At 50.3% G+C, this 22,228-nt stretch overlaps 1 protein-coding gene across 2 annotated transcripts in view; it reads right to left on the bottom strand.

Moving 5' to 3' along the window:
• satb2 (SATB homeobox 2) overlaps positions 1-22,228 on the bottom strand; it is a 60,329-nt gene that overhangs the window by 25,074 nt on the left and 13,027 nt on the right. For both annotated transcript variants that reach the window (XM_064329591.1, XM_064329592.1), the window contains exons 2-5: positions 12,957-13,226; positions 8,845-9,039; positions 653-779; positions 13-136 (exon numbers count right to left, since the gene is read on the bottom strand). In XM_064329591.1, coding sequence (XP_064185661.1) covers positions 13-136; positions 653-779; positions 8,845-9,039; positions 12,957-13,179 — 669 coding nt within the window. In that variant the 5' untranslated portion in view covers positions 13,180-13,226. The remainder of the gene's footprint in view (positions 1-12; positions 137-652; positions 780-8,844; positions 9,040-12,956; positions 13,227-22,228) is intronic.

Raw genomic sequence — 22,228 nt, 5'->3', positions numbered from 1 at the left:
TAGGGTTAGTACCTGTGAGAGGGGACACTCCTTGGCCAGGGTGCTCTGGTTCATCTCCTTCAGGAGCTCCTTCAGGGCGTTGCGCACGGTGGCGTGGTTCCACTGCTCCGACGGCAGGTCCTCCAGCTTGGCGAAGCTGCAGCCGTGGCAACCGTGGAAACCGTGGAAACCGTTAGCCTGTCCCTCCACAGTCAGCTCCTTCCTCATCCACACATCCTCATCCTCACAGTGATCTCGCTGGGCCTCAATAACCACAGCAGGCAAGGCTCTGGGTGCAAAGCTACACTCAAACCTATAACCCGTAGGGGCTCCCCCCAGACCTCTCACCTCTGCTGTTGAATACAGTGTGACCATGTGCCCCCCCGTCCCCTCCCATATGTGCCCCCCACCTCCTCGCCCCCACCCCAGACTCTCACCTCTGCAGCTGGATGCGGAGTGTGACCATGTGCCCCACCCACCCCCAGACTCTGACCTCTCCAGCTGGATGCGGAGTGTGACCATGTGCCCCACCCACCCCCAGACTCTGACCTCTCCAGCTGGATGCGGAGTGTGACCATGTGCCCCACCCACCCCCAGACTCTGACCTCTGCAGCAGGATGCGGAGTGTGACCATGTGCCCCCCGTCCAATGTGCCCCCCCCCCAGACTCTGACCTCTGCAGCTGGATGCGGAGTGTGACCATGTGATACACGTCCAGCAGCATGTCTGCCACGGTGGCCTCTGGGGCGTCAGTCAGGTACTGGATGGGCAGCGGGTTCCAGCGGCCTACTTTAATTATCCCTGAGAGAGAGAGAGAGAGAGAGGAGAGCAGGGAAAGAGGGAGAGGGAGAGAGCAGGGGGAGAAAGGGAAGGAGGGAAGAGAGAGAGAGAGAGCAGGGGGAGAAAGGGAAGGAGGGAAAGAGAGAGAGAGAGAGAGAGAGAGCAGGGGGAGAAAGGGAAGGAGGGAAAGGGAAAGAGAGAGAGAGAGAGGGGAGAAGGGAAGGAGGAAAGAGAGAGAGAGCAGGGGGAGAAAGGGAAGGAGGAAAGAGAGAGAAGAGCAGGGAGAAAGGAAGGAGGGAAAGGAGAGAGAGAGAGCAGGGGAAAGGGAAGGAGGGAAAGGGAAAGAGAGAGAGAGAGAGCGGGAGAAAGGGAAGGAGGGAAAGAGAGAGAGAGAGAGAGAGTCATTAACCCACACGGCCTCATCAGCTCACAATGCAGCATCACGCCATTGCATCATCGCTATGGCGACAGCGGCGTGACACATTCGTGCGAGTCGCCGGGCCAGAGCCCGTAACACGATCCCTCAGCCAATCACAGAGCGGGGGGATTACATCACTCCCAGAGAGTTCATTCAGGAAAATTAGAGCGTGAATATGCGCCTGTGTCTGCTGTATGTGCCGTGAGTGTGTGTGTGTGTGTGTGTGTGTGTACGCGTGTTTGTGTATGTGTGTGTGTGAGTGTGTGTGTGTGTGTGCGGGTGTATGTGTGAGTGTGTGCGCACGTGTGTGTACGCGTGTGTGAGTGTGTGTGTGTGTGCGAGTGTATGTGTGAGTGTGTGCGCACGTGTGTGTACGTGTGTGTGTGTGCACGTGTGTGTACGTGTGTGTGTGTGTGCACATGTGTTCTAATGTGTGTGTATGTGTGTGTGCGTGTGCGTGTATTTGTCAGAGTGCAAGAATGCGAGAGAGTGTGTGCGCAAGACAATTAGGCTGTATATATGAATGTGCGTGTCTGTACAGATAAGAGGAAGCAGGTGAAGATCTCTCTTTCTCTCTCCTTCCCTCCCTCTCTCTCTTACTCTCTCTCCCTCTCTCTCTCTCTCAGGCTCACCTGTATTTCATGCAGGCCCTGGGGCTGTAAACCGGGTGGAGGGACAGTGTGGGGCAGATAAGGCCTTATCTATTAATCCCTTATCAGCCAGGAAGACATCAGGGACAGCTGAAGCTCTGGATGGCGGCTGGGGCCATTAGCCGTAAACACAGGGGCGGGGGCGGGTGTTTACGGCGGGAAAGACGTGCAGAGATCACCACCACGCCCAAAAACAGGACAGTTCAAGGCTGGGCATTACGTCAGAACCCCCCCCAATTAATATTCCGCAGCGTTATGGATTAATAATTGATTAATGAACCCATAAAGCAACTGGAGAAGAGCCCGTAGCGTAGCGTCTCTGTTTGTTTTGAAGCACAAACAGAATGGTGGTGCTGCCTTTATACGTGGACCGCCCCTTTGCGTGTCCTGGAGCATGCTGGGTAATGTAGTCCACAGGTGTTTCTCCTAAACCACTGAACCACTGAATGTTCTGACAGACCCAGTGAGAGTTCTGCTGTAAGCCCCAGCCTGAACAGGGAGTGCAAGCTGCCCAGGGTGTATTCCTGCCTCAAGCCCAGTGCATGCTGGGATAGGGTCCAGCCTCCCTGCAACACTGATCGTTAATAAGCAGGTTAGATAATGGGTGGATGGAAGTAGAGAACTTAAACAGCTTCTCCTCCTCTGAATTTCACACATATTAGGAGGAGAGTGTCCTACAGTGTAGGGGGTGAGGGTGCGGGGTCCTGAATCAAGAGCACGCAGGAGGTAAGCGCCTCTCGCCATCGACACGTCACACACGTCACACATTTTCGGCCCAGTTATCTGTGCGGTGCCAGAGTGTGTCTGGTCGGACACTCGCCCGCCCCCAGCGGTGAGCGCCGGCCCTTTAAGAGTCCCCCGGCGTCTCCTCGCTCTCCCGCGCGGCCGCGGCGGAAAAAGCGCCGCGTGGATGTGTACACAGACGCATTCCCCCGCCCCCCCACCCCCACCCCCACACCCCCCCACCCCCCACCCCCCCCCGACCCCCTCTCCCCCCCTCCCCCGACTGCGGCTGGAACTGCGAAGCTAAACAACGCTAATCGCATTACCGTCCGCTAAATCAAACACAGACGGGACGGGGATGCGTGCGATCTCTCTCTCTCTCTCTCTCTCTCTCCCTCTCTCTCTCTCTCTCTCTCTCTCTCTCTCCCTCTCTCTCTCTCTCTCTCTCTCTCTCTCCCTCTCTCTCTCTCTCTCCCTCTCTCCCTCTCTCTCTCCCTCTCTCCGTCTCTTCCTCTCTTTCTCTCCCTCCGTCTCTCCCTCTCTCCGTCTCTTCCTCTCTTTCTCTCTCTCTCTCTCCCTCTCTCCGTCTCTTCCTCTCTTTCTCTCCCTCTCTCTCCCTCTCTCCCCTCTCTGTCTCTTCCTCTCTTTCTCTCCCTCACGTCTCTCTCTCTCTCCCTCTCTCGTCTCTCCTCCTCTCTCCTTCTCTCCCCTCCGTCTCTCTCTCTCTCCCTCTCTCCGTCTCTCCATCTCTTCCTCTCTTTCTCTCCCTCTCTCTCTCCCTCTCTCCGTCTCTTCCTCTCCTCTCTCCTCTCTCTCCCTCTCTCTTCTCTCTCCTCTCTTCTCTCTCCCTCCTTCTTCTCTCTCTCTCTCCCTTCCTCTTTCTCTCTCTTCCTCTCTCTCTCTCCCTCTCTCTCTCTCTCTCTCTCCTCTCTTCCTCTCTTTCTCCCCCTCTCTCTCCCTCTCTCTGTCTCTTCCTCTCTTTCTCTCCCTCCGTCTCTCTCTCTCTCCCTCTCTCTGTCTCTTCCTCTCTTTCTCTCCCTCCGTCTCTCTCTCTCTCCCTCTCTCTGTCTCTTCCTCTCTTTCTCTCCCTCCGTCTCTCTCTCTCTCTCCCTCTCTCTGTCTCTTCTCTCTTCTCTCTCCTCTCTTCTCTCTCCTCCTCTCCTCTGTCTCTTCCTCTCTTGTCTCTTTCCCTCTTTCTCTCCTCCTCTCTCTCTTCTCTTCTCTCTCTCTCTCTCTCTCTCTCTCCCTCTGTCTCTCTCTCTCTGTCTCTATCTTTTTCTGTCTCTCTCTCTCTCTCTCTCCCTCTGTCAGGTTCTTTGTCTCGGGGTGGGGGTGGGTGCTGATTGCTGATTGGGGGGGGGAGGTCCACAGTGGTCCCAGGAGGTTTCGTAAGAATGCGCAGAAACCAACAAAACTAGTCAAGTGTGAGTGACTGGTACAGGGCAGTGATGAAATTATATTATTATTGCTGCGAAGATGCTCAGGGTGAACTTTGGTTATCTACTGGCTACATGGTAAAGACTCCTCTCTAGGACTCCCTCATCTACCTCCAATGTCCTCTATCATCTCCGATTCAGGGTCAGAGGTCGTGTACAGCAAAATGTTCAGTGTTTAAATGAACTCTGGTAGAGTAGTACATGCGGACCTTTGGACTCATGCGGCCAAATTAATCACTGAACATTTTACGCGCCCGTTTCCCTGGCGATTGTGAGGGGCGGGACTACTGTGCACTGCGTAACTGAGTGAAGATGGAGGGCTCGGTTCTGACCCTTGACCTCTCGACCGTTCGCGCGGACGCGGTGCTGGAGCCGGACGGTGGCTTCGGCGTGCCGGGGGTAGGCCCCGCTCCGGGGGGGACCCACCAGCCGCTGGGCCTTACGCACTATACACGCTGTGGGGGCCCCAACAGGTCCGGAATGTTCCGCGTTTGCCCCATTATTTTAAGTGCATTTACAGAGATCATATCCCCCAGATACAGAGGAGAACCTATATTAGCCAGATGAAGGCAATTTGTGTGTGACTCTGCACTCCCCCCCCCCCCCCCATGCCCCCTCCCTCCACCCTCCACCCTCCACCCCTTCCCTTCATCCCTCTCTTTTTCCTGTGTGTGTTTACAGTGGCTGGTTAAGCTTTGATTCCCGGCACTCTAGCTGTCTTATTCATTGTCTCCTTGCGCAATTCAGAACGCCCTGTTGCCACAGGCAGGCAGGCTGGCATGCTGGCAGGCTGGTTGGGGGGGCAATTTTGGGGGTCATTACAGGCATTTGGCAGACGCTCTTATCCAGAGCGACGTACAACAGCGGGTCCAGCCACGTCACCTCCCTGCTCCCTGCATTTAATCTCTGACCTCCTCTTTGACCTCCCAGAGCTGGGCACTGGCATAAACACTAATGCAGTGGTTTTGGGTCACGACCATTTCAATGTCGAAGCTCTTTGGGGCCACAAGAACATGCTTGTTTAGGGGCCACCAAAACCCACCAAGGCCAGCTTGGCCAGACCAGATACCTGGCATAGGTGCGGGCATATACTGTGATATCAGTGTGTCTTCTCTATTATGAGCTATGCATAGACTTCTCCTGTTCAGTTTCTATTACATTACACTACATTACAGGCATTTAGCAGACGCTCTTATCCAGCGACTTACACAACTTTTTTACGTAGCATTTTTACATTGTATCCATTTATACAGCTGGATATATACTGAAGCATTTTCGATGAAGTACCTTGCTCAAGGGTACAACGGCAGTGTCCTACCCGGGAATCAAACCTGCAACCTTTCGGTTACAAGTCCAGTTCCTTACCCACTGTGCTACACTCCTATTGGGCTTCCTGTGGCCCCTCAACCCCATTGAAGTACAGCAGCCAGAGAGCACGGCCCTATGCCGATACCTCACAGCAATGCAAGGACAGGTACAGGTGTGTGCTACAGGTCAGGTGGGGATCAGCAACAGGAAACAGGAAGTAACGAACGGATCATTCGTATTTCCCCTTTATATATAGGTCTTTATATGACACATCGCCCACAGACAGGATGTCGTTTCTACATGGAAACCACCTACCCACTCGTTTTTCGTGAGGCCCGGAGATGGTTTGGCCTGGTTGGGGAGCCCCCACCCCCACAGAATAGTTCTCAGAGTGAGCAGAGCTAACTTGTGTGCGTCAGGTAACACCCACACACGATGCCACTGTCAGAAGAAAGGGTTCCAAAAGGCACCTCTGTGTCTCCATAGGGGAACCCGTGTCTAGTTCAAGGGTTCTTTGTGGGGCGAACTGCTGCAATCTCAGAACTTTCACACGGTTAGAGGGTTCCGTAAAGAACTAGAATGGGTTCCTGTATGGAGAACCCAAAGAACCCTTTTTTTCTGAGAGTGTGGACGAGCCTGTTCCCCATTCTAGCCCACCCCCCCCCCAAACTAGGGGGGGCTCCCCAACCTACACAAACCACACCAGGGTCCTCGTGTGTTTATACGGCCATCGATGGGGGGGTGGAGTGGGTCGGGTCAAAGTACACTGCTCTTACAGGAAGTCTTAGTCATCTGCCACCGTTTTGTTTGTTCGACTGTCCCACTTTCCCATTGTGACTAAGACCCGCTGGAACCCGACCAAACCCCTCTGACCCGCTGGCCGCGTTTGGGCAGTTAATCACGCAACCCTTTTATTTTGTTTTTCTTGCGCGGGCAGCGGATTATTAACGCCGTCACTGGGACCCCGCGGGGGCGGACCGATCCGGCCGTCAGGTGGAGCGGACACCCGGACAAAAGCCCTTTTTTGGCCGAAGAACTCGCGTCTGACCTCACGATTTGCGAAAACAGATTTCCAGGTCAGAAGAGGGGGGGGGGGAAATGCAGCTTAGATTTATTTACAACAAAAAATGATAGATTAGATTATATGCAGTATCCAGCTGTATAGTCAGCACATCAGATACTGTGTATTGCAGATTAACCAGTTTGGCTGCATGCGTGTATGTACGTATATCTCAGCAGGCGTATAAATACATCTGTGGAATTGACAAAAGGATTTTTTTTTTTTTTTCTGGCAAACAACAATGTTCGCTTTACTGAAAATTATTACTGCCGTTAATTGTCCGGAGCCTAAAAATACAGACGTGTCCATGTGTGTCTATAAAAGCCTTCAGACCCTTATAATTGAAATAAACAATATCTCCCAGTTAATTACTGCCTGGGCTAATTAAAGAAAGGCAGCGGCGCTCTGGGACGAGGGTAAAAATACCCCTGGGAAGCAGCTACGCAGGACACAATTCAAACGGGAGGAAAATAGCAGGGACGCCGTGTAATTTTGGTCGTAAACCGCAGAGGGGAAAAAATGTATAATTTAAGCCAGAAATTATTCATTTAACATAAACGCTTATTTTAAAAAACAAAAAGTATTCATTTTGGGGAGGAGCGGACTGGAAGGGGGGGGCGGAGGGAGGGTGGGGGGGGGGTGAGGGTGTAGCCAGGGCAGTTTTATGTGTGTGTTTACAGGACGGAGTGCAGGAATTTAGGGAAGGCTCACTACTAAGGCCCCTTTATGCTTCTTTGTTGTTTGCCGCTGTCTCTCTCTCTCTCTCACTCTTTCTTCTCTTTCTTTTTTCTTCCCTTTTTTTTTCTCGTGGCCGGGTGTTTCTGCTATAGTGGCGTGTTCATTTTGCAGCTCTGTGATGTTTCGCTTCGATCCAGGATTTGTCCGTCACCGGGCTGAATGGCTGCTCAATGTCGCAGGGGTGTTGCCATGTTTTTTTTGCCAAGTGATATTTCCTGGGGGGCGGGGGGCTGCAGAGACCTTCCATGATTGTCCTTCACTCTCAAGGTTCAACTTGGTTGGCGTTTGGGGACAGGATTTTGAGTCACCCCAAGGCAAACACTCTCAGAAATAAAGGTGCAGTGGGAGGTACATTTTTGGTCTTTGGTGAACAAAGAGCACAATAATGTTCTATTTGGGTACTAATAAGTACCTTTTACAAGCAACAAAAAAAGGTTCAAATGAATTACGTACTGCTGGCTAGGATTATGACTTTAGGTACCTATAGGGTACCACGCCAATGACAAGAGTTTTGTACCTTTACAGGAACTTTTTCACCCCTTTTTGTTTTGAGACGGTACGTTCCATATTCCATATAACAAACGAACGAGAGGAATCTCCATAAACACGCCGAAGGCAGGGAGGCTCACGCTCATTCCTTGAGGGCCTTGTGAGTGCTGATTACAGAGTCTTGTTTCACCCACTGCTCCACTTTATCCAATTAAGCCGCTGATTGGCTCGATATCACAGTCGCGGGCCGCGGTTAACGGGGAACGTGTTTTAAAGACGATCCTCCGATTAATTTGTTCGTGTTCTACAGTCAAAAAAAGCAACTTGGTCGTTGGTGTTTTTTTTGGGGGGGGGGAGGGGGGGGAGGGGTTTGATTTATCATTTTATGGGGTCCAGAGCAAGCTGAAATTTACGCAGCAGATTTACGGAATTACACTCAGCCACAAATGGGAAGCGCTTGTAATGGGAAACAGCGCATACCCAGCTCTCCAGGAATCGAGAAATATGCGGTCTGAACCCTGTGCGTGTTCAACGGACCGCCGACACTTCTCTCCTTGCTACTGAAGGGATACTCACCTCTATAAAGGTGTAATACAATGGTAATAAGCATGTTATTAGCTTTGAAAATTTACAGGACAAATAAAGGGAGGAATAAAGGAATGATCCATCCTTTACTCCTTCTTTTATTTCTTCGCTCATTTTTCTCATGATTTGTATCGATCAGGGGTGTTCAACCTTATCTTAAAAGAGCCGGCGTGGATGCAGGTTTTTGTTTTAGACCAGCACTACGACGCCTGAGTCAACCATTTAATTAATCACGGTCTTCAGTCAAGACATTAACAAGTAGAAGCAGGTGTCTTAGTGCTGAGCGTAAAAGAATAAATTAAAAAAATCAGCAGCCACGCCGGCTCTCTTCAGAGAGGACACCCTGGGTAGAGACGCTCTCTCTCTCTCCCTTTGGTTCCGTTCATGTTGAACACATTTCCAGTCGGTCTCCTCCTTTTCGCAAGTGGCAATTTGCGGACTTTTACAGATTAGACGTTTGTACAAACAAAAGGGTTAGATTGGAGCCTGTATTAGCTGGCTTCTGGACCAGCACTTGGGGGTTGTATTTTTTTTACCCAGAATGCACTTCTATACAGTATAAACTTGTCCTGCCCTCCTGCCCCGCCCCTCCCTGCCCCACCCTCCTACCCCGCCCCTTCCCTTCCCCACCCCCCGCCCCTGCCCCGCCCTGCCCCGCCCCTGCCCGCCCCTGACTTACCCTGTGCCTGGGCAGCGGAACTGTGGGAATACCCCAGGGCCAGCAGGGCCGTCTCCACCAGCTGGGTAAAGAGGATGTCCTTGCGCACCAAAACGAACTCCGCGTGTTCCTCCCGCCCCTCCCCGTCCATCCCCAGGCCCCCAACTCCGCCCCCTTCCATCTGCTCCACCACGCAGAACACCGGGATCATCAGGCCTGTGGACGGAGAGAGAGAGAGAGAGAGAGGGAAAGAGGGTGAGAGAGGGACAGAGATGGAAAGTGGGAGGGAGAGGCAGACAGAGAGAGAGAGAGAGAGAGAGGGAAACAGAGTAGGTAATGTGGGAGAGAGGAGTGGATTGGCCAGTTCTGTTCACTTGGGCAGTAAAATCACTTCCCGTTGGCTGTAAAGCCCTACAGCATGTCCAGCTGCTGCTCTACAAAGGATGCGGATCACAGTCCCTGTGAGACTTCCATTACTCCCTTTAATACTGTACGGAGGAGAAATACAAGCAGTCGTGGCATCAGGGCCTTTCAAGCACCGACAAATAGTGACAAATTACAATATAGCCGTGATCCATTCTTCCTTTGCTGTCTGTAAGAGTGTGTGTGACCCCTCCCTCCCTGCCCAGCCTAGCTGTTTGATCATTTCTCTTCATTATTGTTCAGTGTTCATTTTATTTATTTATTTACTTTTTCTTTTTTGGAAAGGGGGGGGGGTCTAGGCCAGTAAGGATGGTGACAAAGCTAGTTCCTTCTACACACCTGCACCCCTCCCCCCCACCCCCTTCCAAAAAAACCCTCTTATTTAGAAAGGGTGCTTTGTTCTTGGGGCCTTCTGTCGAGTCACAATTAATTAACCCCCAAGAGCAAAATCTTTACCCCAAACCCCCCACACTAATAATAAGGACTGCCGGAAAAAAAATGGCAGCCCCCTCCTCCTCCCCAATCCATCCATCGCTCTCTCTCTCCATCCTTTCCTCCCACCATCCTCTGCCTCCGCTTGTTTTAATCAGTCAATTCCTATATTTCTATTTCCTACCCGTTAATCATCTCGGCTCCCGGTCCGGGTCGCTCTTATGGAGTGAATTACAGACAGGCGGCCGCTGCCAATTCAAGTAAGTGAATTTCCCCCAACAGGAAAATATAACTGTCAACACTGAGCAGCTCTCGCTAGTGCTCTCCCTCTCTCTCTCTCTCTCCCCCCTCTCCCTCCCTCTCTCCCACCCTCCCTCTCTCTTACCACTCTCTTCTCTCCCACTCCCCAACACCGTCTGCTTTTCATCTCTCTCCTTCGTCCCCTTTCCATCATTCCAAGGACCACACTCATTTTCCAGATTCATATTCCAGGTCCTGCACACCTCTTACTCGATCACTTCCTCGTTGTCCTACCCAATATTTTGTCATTTAGAGGCCTGGAAATGTCATGTTATGCTACATATCCACCAAGCAGATGCTCTCATCCAGAGTAACTTTACACAGCTTATCTTTTTACCAATGTCTTCTGTATATTGTCCATTCATGACTGTATGTTTACTAAAGAATGTGACGTGCGTATGTCGCTTGAAAATGCTACAGTGGTGCTAAACCACTCACAACCTGTTGGACTGAAACCTGCAACCCTCTAATCATAAGTCCAGTTCCCTAAACTCTTCTCTTCTGCTCTAGTTGTTACCAAGCCAATTAATCCTTCCTTCTCTCCTTCTCTCCCTCTGTTCATTATTTATTCCCAAACGTGTTGCTTTACCTGGCGACGCCCCGGAATTCTACCCTTTACGAGTCACCTCTGAAGTAAAGCCGGAGTTGGCATTCCGGAAAAGCCAGAACCACAACGTCACCGGATCAAGCAAAACGTGACTTTTGTCATTAAGACACCCGTCAAGCTACATCGTTTCTTGCTACTGCAAAAACAATTATAAAGCAAATTGAGCATTAATACCAAAATAAATGATTAAGCTTAATACTTACATTTAAGATAAATTTTTAAGCTCTTACAGGTGTACGTGCCCTTTAGAATATGGTTGGATGTCAGCTGTAGGATTCATTCGTGTTTGTGTCGAGCAAGTGACCCAGTACATAAGGATATTGCTTCTTTCTGCGACGCTGAAGAAAAATGTATACTCTGCCACATCGACACTTTCAAAAAGTGTCGCTCAACAAAAGAATGACAACGGCATCTGGCACTTGGCATTTAAACTTCGGCGAAGGCCTGTGACGAGGATTCTATTGTCTCTATGGTAACAAGACTCCAAACTCCCGACCGTTTTTTTCACCTTTGTAAAATTGGCCAATTATACTGCGTGAAACCCTAGTTCCGGAGGTGCGCGACGTTGAGGAAGAGTGTCGAAAATAACGCCATTTTTTTTTGTTAAGAGACACTGTCGTGTCGTTGCGACGAAGTATAAATTAGGCTTCAGGTGCTTTAGAGATCAAACACTCTCTGCTGCCGTGTCCATGCCATCGTACCTTCTGAACCCCGGCACCAGTCACAGCATGAGCTCCACTGACCATCCCCACCGCGCTGGAGATGAGCCTGACTTCCTCTACAGACATAAAGGGCGTCTATCCCTACATATCTGCTATTAAAAACCATGAAAGGTTGAACCTTGTTTCTTCATGTACAGCAGGGCTGCCCAGCCCTGTTCCTGGAGATCTACCGTCCTGCAGGTTTTCATTTTGACCCTAGTTTGCCACACCTAATTCTACTAATTAGCAGCTCAACGCCAGATCCCTAGCTGCTTAATGACGCGCGCCTCGTTAGGGTCGAAATGAAAACCTGAAGTACGGAAGATCTCCAGCGTGCAGCCCCGACGTACGTCGACTCTACCTGCTCTGGCAATATTGTTTCATTACCTCCGTGCCAATAGAGCTCTTTGAATTGAACCGAATTGAATTGAATTAAATTGAATTGGCTCCGATTAAACGTTGATATTCACACACTGTCGTCTTCCCTCGCGCACGCGGAGAATTTGAGAGGAAGCAGGCGGATTTTTATCCACGGAAACCGACGGCGTGTTTTATCTGCTCGGACGCTTGACCCCGACGTGCGCGGGGTTCGAGACGGGAGCCACGCTCGAACCCTCTGCTCTGGTGTTCCACACCGAGGGGCAACTCTGGGGAAATCAATTAAATGTGCGAAAGCCAGAGTGACAAAATAAATCCAGGCGCCCGACTCACACGCGCACACACACACACACACGCACACACACACACACTCACACGCGCACACACACACACACACGCACACACACACACGCGCACACACACCCACACACACACACACACACACACACGCGCACCCGCGCGCACACACACACACACACTCACACGCAGGTCCTCCAGCATCGCTGTCAGTCACTCAGCCAGAGAGCAGCTGTGTGTGTGCGTGCGTGTGTGTGTGTGTGTGTGTGTGTGCGCGTGCGCGCGTGTGTGTGTGTGTGCGTGCGTGTGTGTGTGCGTGTGCGTGTGTGTGTGTGTGTGCGCGTGTGTGTGTGCGTGTGTGTGGCCCATTCCCCATTGTGGTTCTGAAGAGATACATTCAATTTCAAAGAGCCCTTCACTGCACCAATCCATCCTGCCTTTCTTCCTGGCTGTGTGTCCAGCTTATTGAAGTTATGTACTACTTAATATTTTCTACTTGAATCACTAATTAAATTACTTAAAATTTAATAAATGAATAATTATTTTATTCAAATAATTTTAGCTGCTTTCTTTTCTCTGTAACTCTTACCCACTCATTCTCCCTCTCTCTCTCCCCCTTTCTCTCTTCCTCTCTCTCCCTCTTCCTCTGTCTCTCACACACACACATACTCTCTCCCTCTCTCCCCCCTCTCTCTCTCTCTCCCCCTCCCTCCCCCCCCTCTCCCTCTCTCTCTCTCTCTCCGCTGCATGCTGAGGTCTGATAGGAGGGGGTTTTTGCTGCCCTTTGGTCACTATCAGGCTCCCCCCGCCCCCCCCCCCCGACATGGCATTCACATCAGTGTCTCTGTAATTACCCCGACTTGTTCCTGTCGCTATTATTGCCGCCCCCCCCCCTCCGTGAAAATGCTCCATTGTTCTATTGCCCCGCGCCAGGGCAGACGGCTGCCGGAGGGGGCCCGGGGCGGATTCGGGGTGAGCGCTGGCGGGCCGCGTACCTCCCAGGGGCCTGAGGGGACCCCCGTTGTGGCGCAGGCGGGGTCCCGTGGGGCTCCCGTTCAGCTCCAGCCGCCCGGCCTTCCCCGGCGGGGGGGCGCTCAGATCCAGCCGCCCCACCTTCCCCGGGGGGGCGCCGCTGAGCTCCGGGCTGCCCCTCCTCTCGGGACTGTCCAGCCTCCGGGGGCTCTCCCCGCCCCCGCCGCCGCCGCCTCCGCGCTCCATCTGCCGCCAACCGCCACCGGGGGGCGCTCCCACCAGAGGGTAAGGGCCTGCGGAGACAGACGGGGGGGGGGAGAGGGGGTCAGTGGGTGCTGGAGCAGTGGGGGAATGAAGAGGGGGAGGGGCAGAGGATGAGGTCTAGCAGGAGGATTAGGAGGTGCCCAAAAGGCCAGAGGTGGGGTCAGAAAGTCAAAGTCCTGCCCTGTGTGTTTCTTCCACCCATAAACTCGGCCGGCTGATTTTCACCAAGTCGCTCTACCTCCTGGCTGAAGAACTGCGCTAAATAGCAAATAAAATCCAGGTGATTGGCATAAAATTCTGGGGAGGACTTTTACTTTCTGTACTGTTCACCTCCGATGGAACCTGAGAGACGGTGAGGAGAAGCGTTAAGACGGTCTGAGGGGAGAGAGTTGGGGGGTCAAAGGATCTAAGGTCAAAGGTCAACGGGAGAGGGCAAGGACGGACTTCCTGGAACAGCTCTGCCCAACACACAGCCCTGTGCAGGCCAGTCTTCTACAGGAGACTGTTTATCAGAGGACATGTGCAGACACAGAGCATACAGGAGAAAGCGCACAGACACACGTACATATGCACAAACACACACACACACACACACACACTCACACACTCACACACACGCACGCGTAAACACACACATTCACTCACTCACGTACGCATAAACACTAACACACACACACACACACACACATACGTACGCATAAACACACACACACGCGAGCACAGGTACGCACAAACACACACAAACACACACACTCACACACGTACGCATAAACACACAAAAACACACGTACGCACAAACACACACTCGCACACAAACAAACACACACACACGTGCGCACACACACACATGCATCAACACACACACACACACACACACGCACACACACACACACGCACACAGATAAATCAAAGGCGTTTGTGTAGAGGAGCATGGCGGTCCCTGATCAGGTTATCTCTCTTATCGGCAGGCTGCACCACGCCAGGGCACGTCGTTCTGCACCAGCATCAGCGGGGAATGTAAACAGGGCTGGGGAGGGACACGGGGGGGGGAGGTTGGGTACATCTGTATGTGACACCCAACAGAGTCTCTGACAGAGGTTAGCTTAAGCCTCAATGCCCACGGCTAGCAGCCAGTACAGAAAGGACAGTATATACCAGTACAGGAGGGCAGCTGGGACAGAAAGGACAGTATATACCAGTACAGGAGGGCAGCTGGGACAGAAGGAAGTATAACGCTAGACAGGAGGGAGCTGGGACAGAAAGGACATTCCAGACAGGAGGCGCTGGGACAGAAGGCAGTTATACCAATGCCACGGGGGCAGCTAGGACAGAAAGGACAGTATTTATACCAGTACAGGAGGGCAGCTGGGACAGAAAAGACAGTATATACCAGTACAGGAGGGCAGCGGTTTTTTGTAATTTCCTGTCCAATCAGCAGCCAGCTTCAGCCTTGAAAATGAGGTGTGCTGACTCTTTAGCCAATTGAAAACAAACGAAGTGCGAGAACACGTCAAGAACCGGGAGACACAGCAACCCTCCCGGATTCGAGGGGAAGAACGTTGCGCCTTACTGGTTCCACCGAAACCATTTGCAGTCGGACATCAGTGTTCTATCCCATCTAAGAGCTAGCCATGCAGCCCCCAGCCCCGGCCACAGAGCACCAGGCGTTTTGGACCGAGGCCGACAGGGTGGCATGGCCACGGGCTAATTGAGTGTTGGGGGGCGGGTAGAGGGGATTGGACAGTTTCCAGAAAGCCCCGTTTCTTTTGCCAAACTGTTAATATGAGTAATACCTATTAGACCGACTGCCAGAGTGTGGGGCTAACTGCCAAGTATTAAAAGGGCACCAGAGGGCCAGATGGGCTGACCTGGAGCTGCGTGTGAATGTTACAGCGCAGAGGGGCATGATTCATCTTACAGAGAAAGAGGGAGGGAGGGAGAGAGGGTGCCTGTCAGAGTGTGTGTGTGTGAGTGTGTGTGTGAGTGTGCGTGTGCACATGCGTGCGGGTGTGTGTGAATATTACAAAACAGAGTGGCAGGATTCATCTTACAGAGAGAGGGAGCCTGTCAGTGTGTGTGTGTGTGTGTGTGTGTATGTGTGTGTGTGTATGAGAGAGAGTGTGAGTGTGTGAGTGCTTGTGTGTGTGTGTGTGTGTGTGTGTGCACGCGCATGGATGTGTGTATGCATCTGTGTATATACACATGCATGAAAGTGAAGCAGAGCAAGACTATGTAAAAGGCATAGAGGAAGTGAGAGAGAGGGAGGGAAGGAGAGAAAGAGAGTGAGGGAGTGAAAGAGTAAGAGGGAGAGAGGGAGAGAGAGAGGGAGGGAGAAAGTGATAGAGAGAGAAAGAGAGAGGGAGAGGGAGACTAAGAGGGAGGTACAAAGAACACACAGAAGTGAGTTTCCTGGACAGTGCGAGGCCCTTTGCCAAGCCCCCTCTGTTTGTTTTCCCAACCCAGTCGCTGAGAGCAAAGTCATCGCATCGCACCACTGTTCCTCTCTCCCTCTGTTCATCAACTTTCACTCAGAACTGTTTTCATTTTCACAAAACAGGAAAACAGAATAAAACACAACTTAGCAAAGCCCCTCATCTGCATAAAATATGAAGCCCCATAAAAAAATAAAATACTTGAGTCTCGGTCTGACAAAAAAACTACAGTTTGGCAAAAATGCACATTTGGTTAAATTATTTGTGTTGATTCAGGAGCAGATACATAATAGAGAATCAAGAGTAAAAAGTTCTGAAAAGTCAAAAAAGTGTTGCGGTTCTAGTAAGAGTTCAATCAAAACGTAGTTTACCACAACATACAAGTCAGAGACTGCAGGCGATCCTTTGATTCTGCTTTAATTTAAATTGGTTGTAGTGCTGGGATAATAAACTGACAGCTGGTCCTCAAACAATAGCTTCGCATGATTACAAAAACACACACATACAGAATTAATAGTGGGTATTAAATACTCCTTTCCAACATAAACAGAGTATTCTGTATACGGAACTAATCCCGCCCCCCCACTCTCCAACCAATCAGGGCCAAGTTCTCTTCTGTATGAAACAAATCCCACCCCCTCACTCTTCAACCAATCAGGGCCAAGTTCTCTTCTGTATGGAACAAATCCCGCCCCCTCACTCTCCAACCAATCACAGCCAAGTCCTCTCTTTCTTCCAGCGCTTTATTGGCTTTGCTAGAGTATGAGTACTCCACGGGAGGCAAAAGAACACAAAAGGAAACGTGTTTTGGATAAAAAGCCGGGTGGTGGAAAGTCTTTCGATGACAAGGAGCAAACCCAGATCTCTGTTCTGGTTCTGGATGAGTGCGCACCTGTTGGAGGCTCTCAAAGGGTTCTCACCGTGAAAGGTGAAGAGGGAAGGTTTGGTGAGCTGGCGTGAGACGTATTCCGTTTGTGGGTGGTAGGGGGGCGACTGAGGTCTGGGACCGGGGTGGTGAGCGATTGAGGTGTTACCGTTTCGTTTGCACTGAGATTTGTTTGCGTTTCCCGAGAGTGAAAGTGAGACAGAGCCTGAAAGCTTGCGTCTGCTGCCCAAAACGTGAGAGTCGGCAAACCTGCCAGCACCAGAGTACCATGCAGCGTAACACCATGTGACTAAACAGCACACTTCAAGGTACAGGGGGGCAGTGGGAACCAACAGCACAGAGCTGGTGTTACCCCCGCTCTGGATATATCACTGTGTCACGTCATTAAAGCAAAGACACTTTCTGACTGCCAAAGAAATTCCCCAAGCGAGCAGCTTCTGAACCCAAGGAGATCTAATCGGCGACAGGACTCCGCAGTGAGTTTCTTGTGACTTGCGTCTGTCCGTTTTTTCCTCTAAGGCGAGATGAGAGTCCTGCCTTCCTCTACACCAGGGCTGCCCAACCCTGCTGCTGGAGATCTACCTTCCAAGAGGTCTTCATTCCAACCCTAATTTGGCACCTGATTCTACTTAGCAGCAACTCAATAAGCAGTTGAAGGTGTGGCTTTGTTAGGGTTGGAGTGAAAACCTACAGGACAGCAGATCTCCTATAGCTGTTGAAAGAAGTGTGCTTGGTTAAGGTTGGAATAAAAACCTACACGAGATCTCCAGGAACAGGGTTGGGCAGCCCTGCTCTAGCTGTTGAATGAGGTGTGCTTTGTTAGGGTCGGACAGTAGATCTCCAGGAGCAGGGCTGGGCAGCCCTGCTCTAGCTGTTGAATGAGGTGTGCTTTGCTAGGGGTTGGAGTGAAAGCCTACAGGACAGTAGATCTCCAGGAGCAGGGTTGGGCAGCCCTGCTCTAGCTGTTGAATGAGGTATGCTTTCTCAGGGTCGGACAGTAGATCTCCAGGAGCAGGGTTGGGCAGCCCTGCTCTAGCTGTTGAATGAGGTATGCTTTCTCAGGGTCGGACAGTAGATCTCCAGGAGCAGGGTTGGGCAGCCCTGCTCTAGCTGTTGAATGAGGTGTGCTTTGTTAGGGTTGGAGTGAAAGCCTACAGGACAGTAGATCTCCAGGAGCAGGGTTGGGCAGCCCTGCTCTAGCTGTTGAATGAGGTGTGCTCTGTTAGGGGTTGGAGTGAAAGCCTACAGGATGGTAGATCTCCAGGAGCAGGGTTGGGCAGCCCTGCTCTAGCTGTTGAATGAGGTGTGCTTTGTTAGGGTTGGACAGTAGATCTCCAGGAGCAGGGTTGGGCAGCCCTGCTGTACACTGTGGTGTCGACCACGTGTCACCAGCTCATCATTTCCACTGAACCCAACCCAGATCCTAATCTGGGAAGAGAGGGAGGGATGTGTGTAATTAATGCTTATAAATCTTAATAACTCTGACGAGACCGTTTCATTTTCCCCCCCTCGCTCGCTAACAAGAGACAAAGACGTCTCTAACTCAAAGGTCTGCTTCTAATAAACAGTTTTCTTGCACGGCATTCAGGAAGAGCAAACTCTTGCTCTTCCTGAATATGCAGCTCCATCTTCCCCCCCCATCCAGTATAATAATAAAGCAGTTATTGAGAGACTCGAGCCCCAGAGAGGGTTTGATGGGGATGCAAGGACTACAGGGGGATGCTGCCAGCTTGCTACCCAGAGCTGCTACCCAGCTTGCTACCCAAAGCTCTGGGACGGTCCCTTCTGTGAGCTGGGTGAGCCCACATTCCGTTTCTCCACCTTACTACGGCACTTCGCTTTCTCTTTTCCGATGTTGCCTGCTTGTCTATCCCCCCCTTTCCTCTTCCTTTCTTCTCACACTCTTTCTCTTTCTCCGAAGCTCGCGCTGTCAGGAGTCGCTCGTTCAGGTAAGCCTCACAGTTCACCAGCTAAGTCGCGGACATGACGGCAAAATGCTGAGATTCATTTTACTCTAACATGTGAGCCCACAACGATGGACCAAATTTACTCTATCACCGCGGTTTTCAACCCCCTGGGGGTCCTTGAAGGTACTGTAGGGGATCCCTGGCCAGACTTGATATGCATTGACTCTGTATAGTTTTGGGAAAATATTTCAATATAACCCTTTGTAATTTATGGTGGGGGGGCCCCCTGGATGCCTTTGAGCCTGGCTGGGGGGGTTCCGGGATCGCAAAAGGTTGAAAACCCCGGCATGATCAGATTGAACCGGACTAAATCAAGGTTGATCTATCGCGAAAGCGTTTATAGTGCAGTCACAGCATCATATCTACATATAACGAGAAACCCAGGACCTCGGCAAACTGAATCCTATTCTAATGTACTGTACTTCTCTCACTCCCTCTCTCTCTCTCTCTCTCAGTAATGCCACCGTTCAGCCCTACCTGACAAGTCTCGGCTTGAACTCACGGAACCTTCCGGCGCAGCTGATCCTTGTCGAGGGCCCTGACTCTGTATCTCAGCCTGGATCTGCCTCCGCTGAAAACCGTTTGACTGAGGAGGTAAATAACCCCCCCCCCCGCCCCCCCGCCCCCCCCCAACATGAAAGGAGCTAATCAACCGCACAGGGCAGGCACTTCGCACAGTAAATACACTGTGCCAAGCGGTGAGCAACTCCCAGCAAGGACCGTTACACATCTGTGCGAACACTGGCTAAGTAGGGCCAGCGCTCGTTACAGAGGTCAAAGGGGAATCCAGTAGGCCTCATTCAACCGGTTGATCACGTTGGCCAGCAGGGGGAGCTGTGCTGGTTTAAAAAAATAATTGAATTTTTTAACCCGAGCTGAAGGTTCTCGGAAACTCAGAAAGTGATTTTATTCCCTTTCTTAAAGATGACAACCTGAATAGCTGCACTGAATAAAGGTTTATAAACCGACCGTCTACGCATAAGTGATTGTACTTTGGGTCTTGTTGTTTGCAGTCAGACACTGTAAAAACGCATCTCTTTAACAGTGGGGAAGTGTTACTGACAACAAAAAAAATAAATAAATAAAATTATGCGGCCTAAGATCTGGACACGGCACACAAAATGATTTTAAAAAATTTATTGTTTTAAATACTGAAACCGACTGGGAGCCAGAACGGGAATATGAACAGACTGACCGTCACTGAAACGCACCTGTCTGCTCCATACTCACTTCAGACCGCACGCTATAGTCCTGGGAGACAATAAAAATAACTAAAAAAAATTTATAGTGCAATATTAAATAAATATAATTTATTGGCATGAGACATATTGAGTGTAGACAGCAGCTGAAATATTGAAATATCATTTACATTCATAGTTTGTCATCACTTACTGCTGAAATCCACGGGGTCACTATGATTATTACTAACCTTACGAAGAGGAGGTTTTAAAAAAAAAAAAATTATTTTATATTTTGTTCTTATAAAATAACTAAATTAATTTTGGGATGCTTTTTTCTTAAATTCCAAGCAGGTGCTGTAGAACTACTTCACTTTCAGTTACCAGTAGTGATTGTGACATCGGCATTGGAATGTTCAGTTAAGAAAATTCTAATTGCACATTTGTGATTCTACACCTTAAAGGATTAATAAATCGCAATGATATCATCATGCTCTAAACTGCTGCTAGTATATTCAGAGATAATTGCAAGGGATCTGTGAACATAAATACACACACGCACACACACACACATGCACACAAACTCAAACACACACACACCCGCACGCACACGCACACACACACACACACGCACACACACGCACACAAACTCAAACACACACGAGAGTCTAAACTCCACTGCACTACTCTGTGTACACAAAGCACATTTCCCCACTCTGCTATAGTTTCACATTTATAACACGACTATTAGTCATACATGCACTGCTACAGCTTTTTAAAATAGTTAAATGCATTAATATCACAAAGAAGTATAACAAATAAAGTGAATGAGTGGTTCTTGTCTTCCTTTCCCTCTATCTGTCCCTCTTTATCCCTCTATCTCTATCCCTTTCTCCCTTTGCATTCCTATCTCTCCCTCCCTCTATCTAGCTCTCGCCCCCTCTATCCCTTTTCCTCTCTTTCTCTCTCTCTATCCCTCTCTCCCCCTATATCTCTCTAGCCCTCACTCCTCTCTCTTCTCTCTCCTCCCTCTCTATCCCTCTCTCTCTCTATTCCTCTCTCTCCTCTCTCTCCCTTTCTCTCTCTCCCTCTCTATTCCTCTCTCTTCTCTTCTCCCTCTCCCTCTCTCTCTCTCCCTCTCTCTCTTTCTCTCTGCTCTCTCTCTCTCTCTCTCCCTCTCCTCTCTCTCTCTCTCTCCCCCCCTTTTCTCTCTCTCCCTCCCAGCGGTTCTCTCTGCTCTGGCTCCTGGCTCTGACCCGGCGCTCACAGCCAGCTGTGCCACACACAGGAAGCAGAGGGCAGAGAGCGGTCTGCTGCCGGTCTGAGCACGCTCAGTGCAGGCAGAGGAAAAGAGAGGAAGGAGGGAAGGAAGGAGGAAGAGAGAGAGGGAGAGAGGGGGGCGTAAGGAGCAAGATAGAGTGACTTGAAATTCAAAAAAGAGGAACGAGAAATACAGAAGCAAAAGGGGGATGAAGGAAAGGAGGGGATAAGAATGAGTGAGAGGGAAAAAGGAAGACCATGAAAGAAAATGTTCTCGTTTTGAAGGGGACAGGAATTACCCCAGGAAAAAAAATCAGTTTGTTATTCAAGTTAAAAATAAATTTGTACTGGGGATGGTCATTCACGTTTCTTTCATTTATGGGAATGCTAGCCACGCTGAACACATCTGTCATTTCAACACTTTCATTCAGAACATTCTTAAAATATTTTTGACACGTAACCTCAATGATGTTTTATCATAACTAAAAGATTACCATCTGGGAAGACTACCATTAAAGCTTGTGTGTAACATACTAACCCTCCAAAAATGTAGTGTGTAGGTAGGAGGTTTTTTTTCGTTTTTTTTAAAGAAGTTTTTGTAGACCTGGAAACGGTTTCTGTGACTTTAACAGAACCCGATTGGAAAAATGAACATGCTCCTGGACCGTATGGGTAACGTTCTTTTCTAAGTGTTGTCCCACAACGAAACAACGATCATAACTAGCATGCAGCCCAACTTTCCGGAGACAGTTCACATCGTCAGGCTTTCAGCACAACATGAATATCAATAAAACAAGAATTTTAATTCATGAAAAATGGCAACAATGGTTAATAACAGACTGAAGATGTTTTTGCACGCTAATGCCCTGCTCTTCTGCACTAGCGTAGTCGGTGGCCTGTGAAAGCTTTATTGCTTGATAAAGGGTGAGCTGAGTGACAGATATAGCGGGCCCTGGTGCTGATTTTGTGTTCAGAGGTCTGCTGTGGAGGTGTACTGAAGACTGGACCGACAGACTCTTATCAGAGAAACGGCCAAGACTGACAGATCATCTCCCCGCGAGATTCTCCCCGCGTCAGCCCAAAGTTTGCTGCTGACCCGTTCATCTCAGGAGACCGCGTCATTGTGTGTGTGCGTGCGCACCTGTAAGTGTGTGTGTGTATATGTGTGTGTATGTGTGTGTGTGTGTGTGTGTGCATGTGTGTGTATGAGTGAGTGTATGTGTACAGTATGTGTGTGTGTGTGTGTGTGTGAGTGTGCGTGCCTGTGTGTGTTTCTTAGTGTGTGTATATGTGAGCGTGTGTATGTGT

Source organism: Anguilla rostrata, chromosome 3, assembly GCF_018555375.3.
Source record: "Anguilla rostrata isolate EN2019 chromosome 3, ASM1855537v3, whole genome shotgun sequence".
Classification (NCBI taxonomy): Eukaryota; Metazoa; Chordata; class Actinopteri; order Anguilliformes; family Anguillidae; genus Anguilla; species Anguilla rostrata.
The sequence above is the reverse complement of the archived record's forward strand: the minus strand, read 5'-3'. Positions and strand labels throughout refer to the sequence as shown.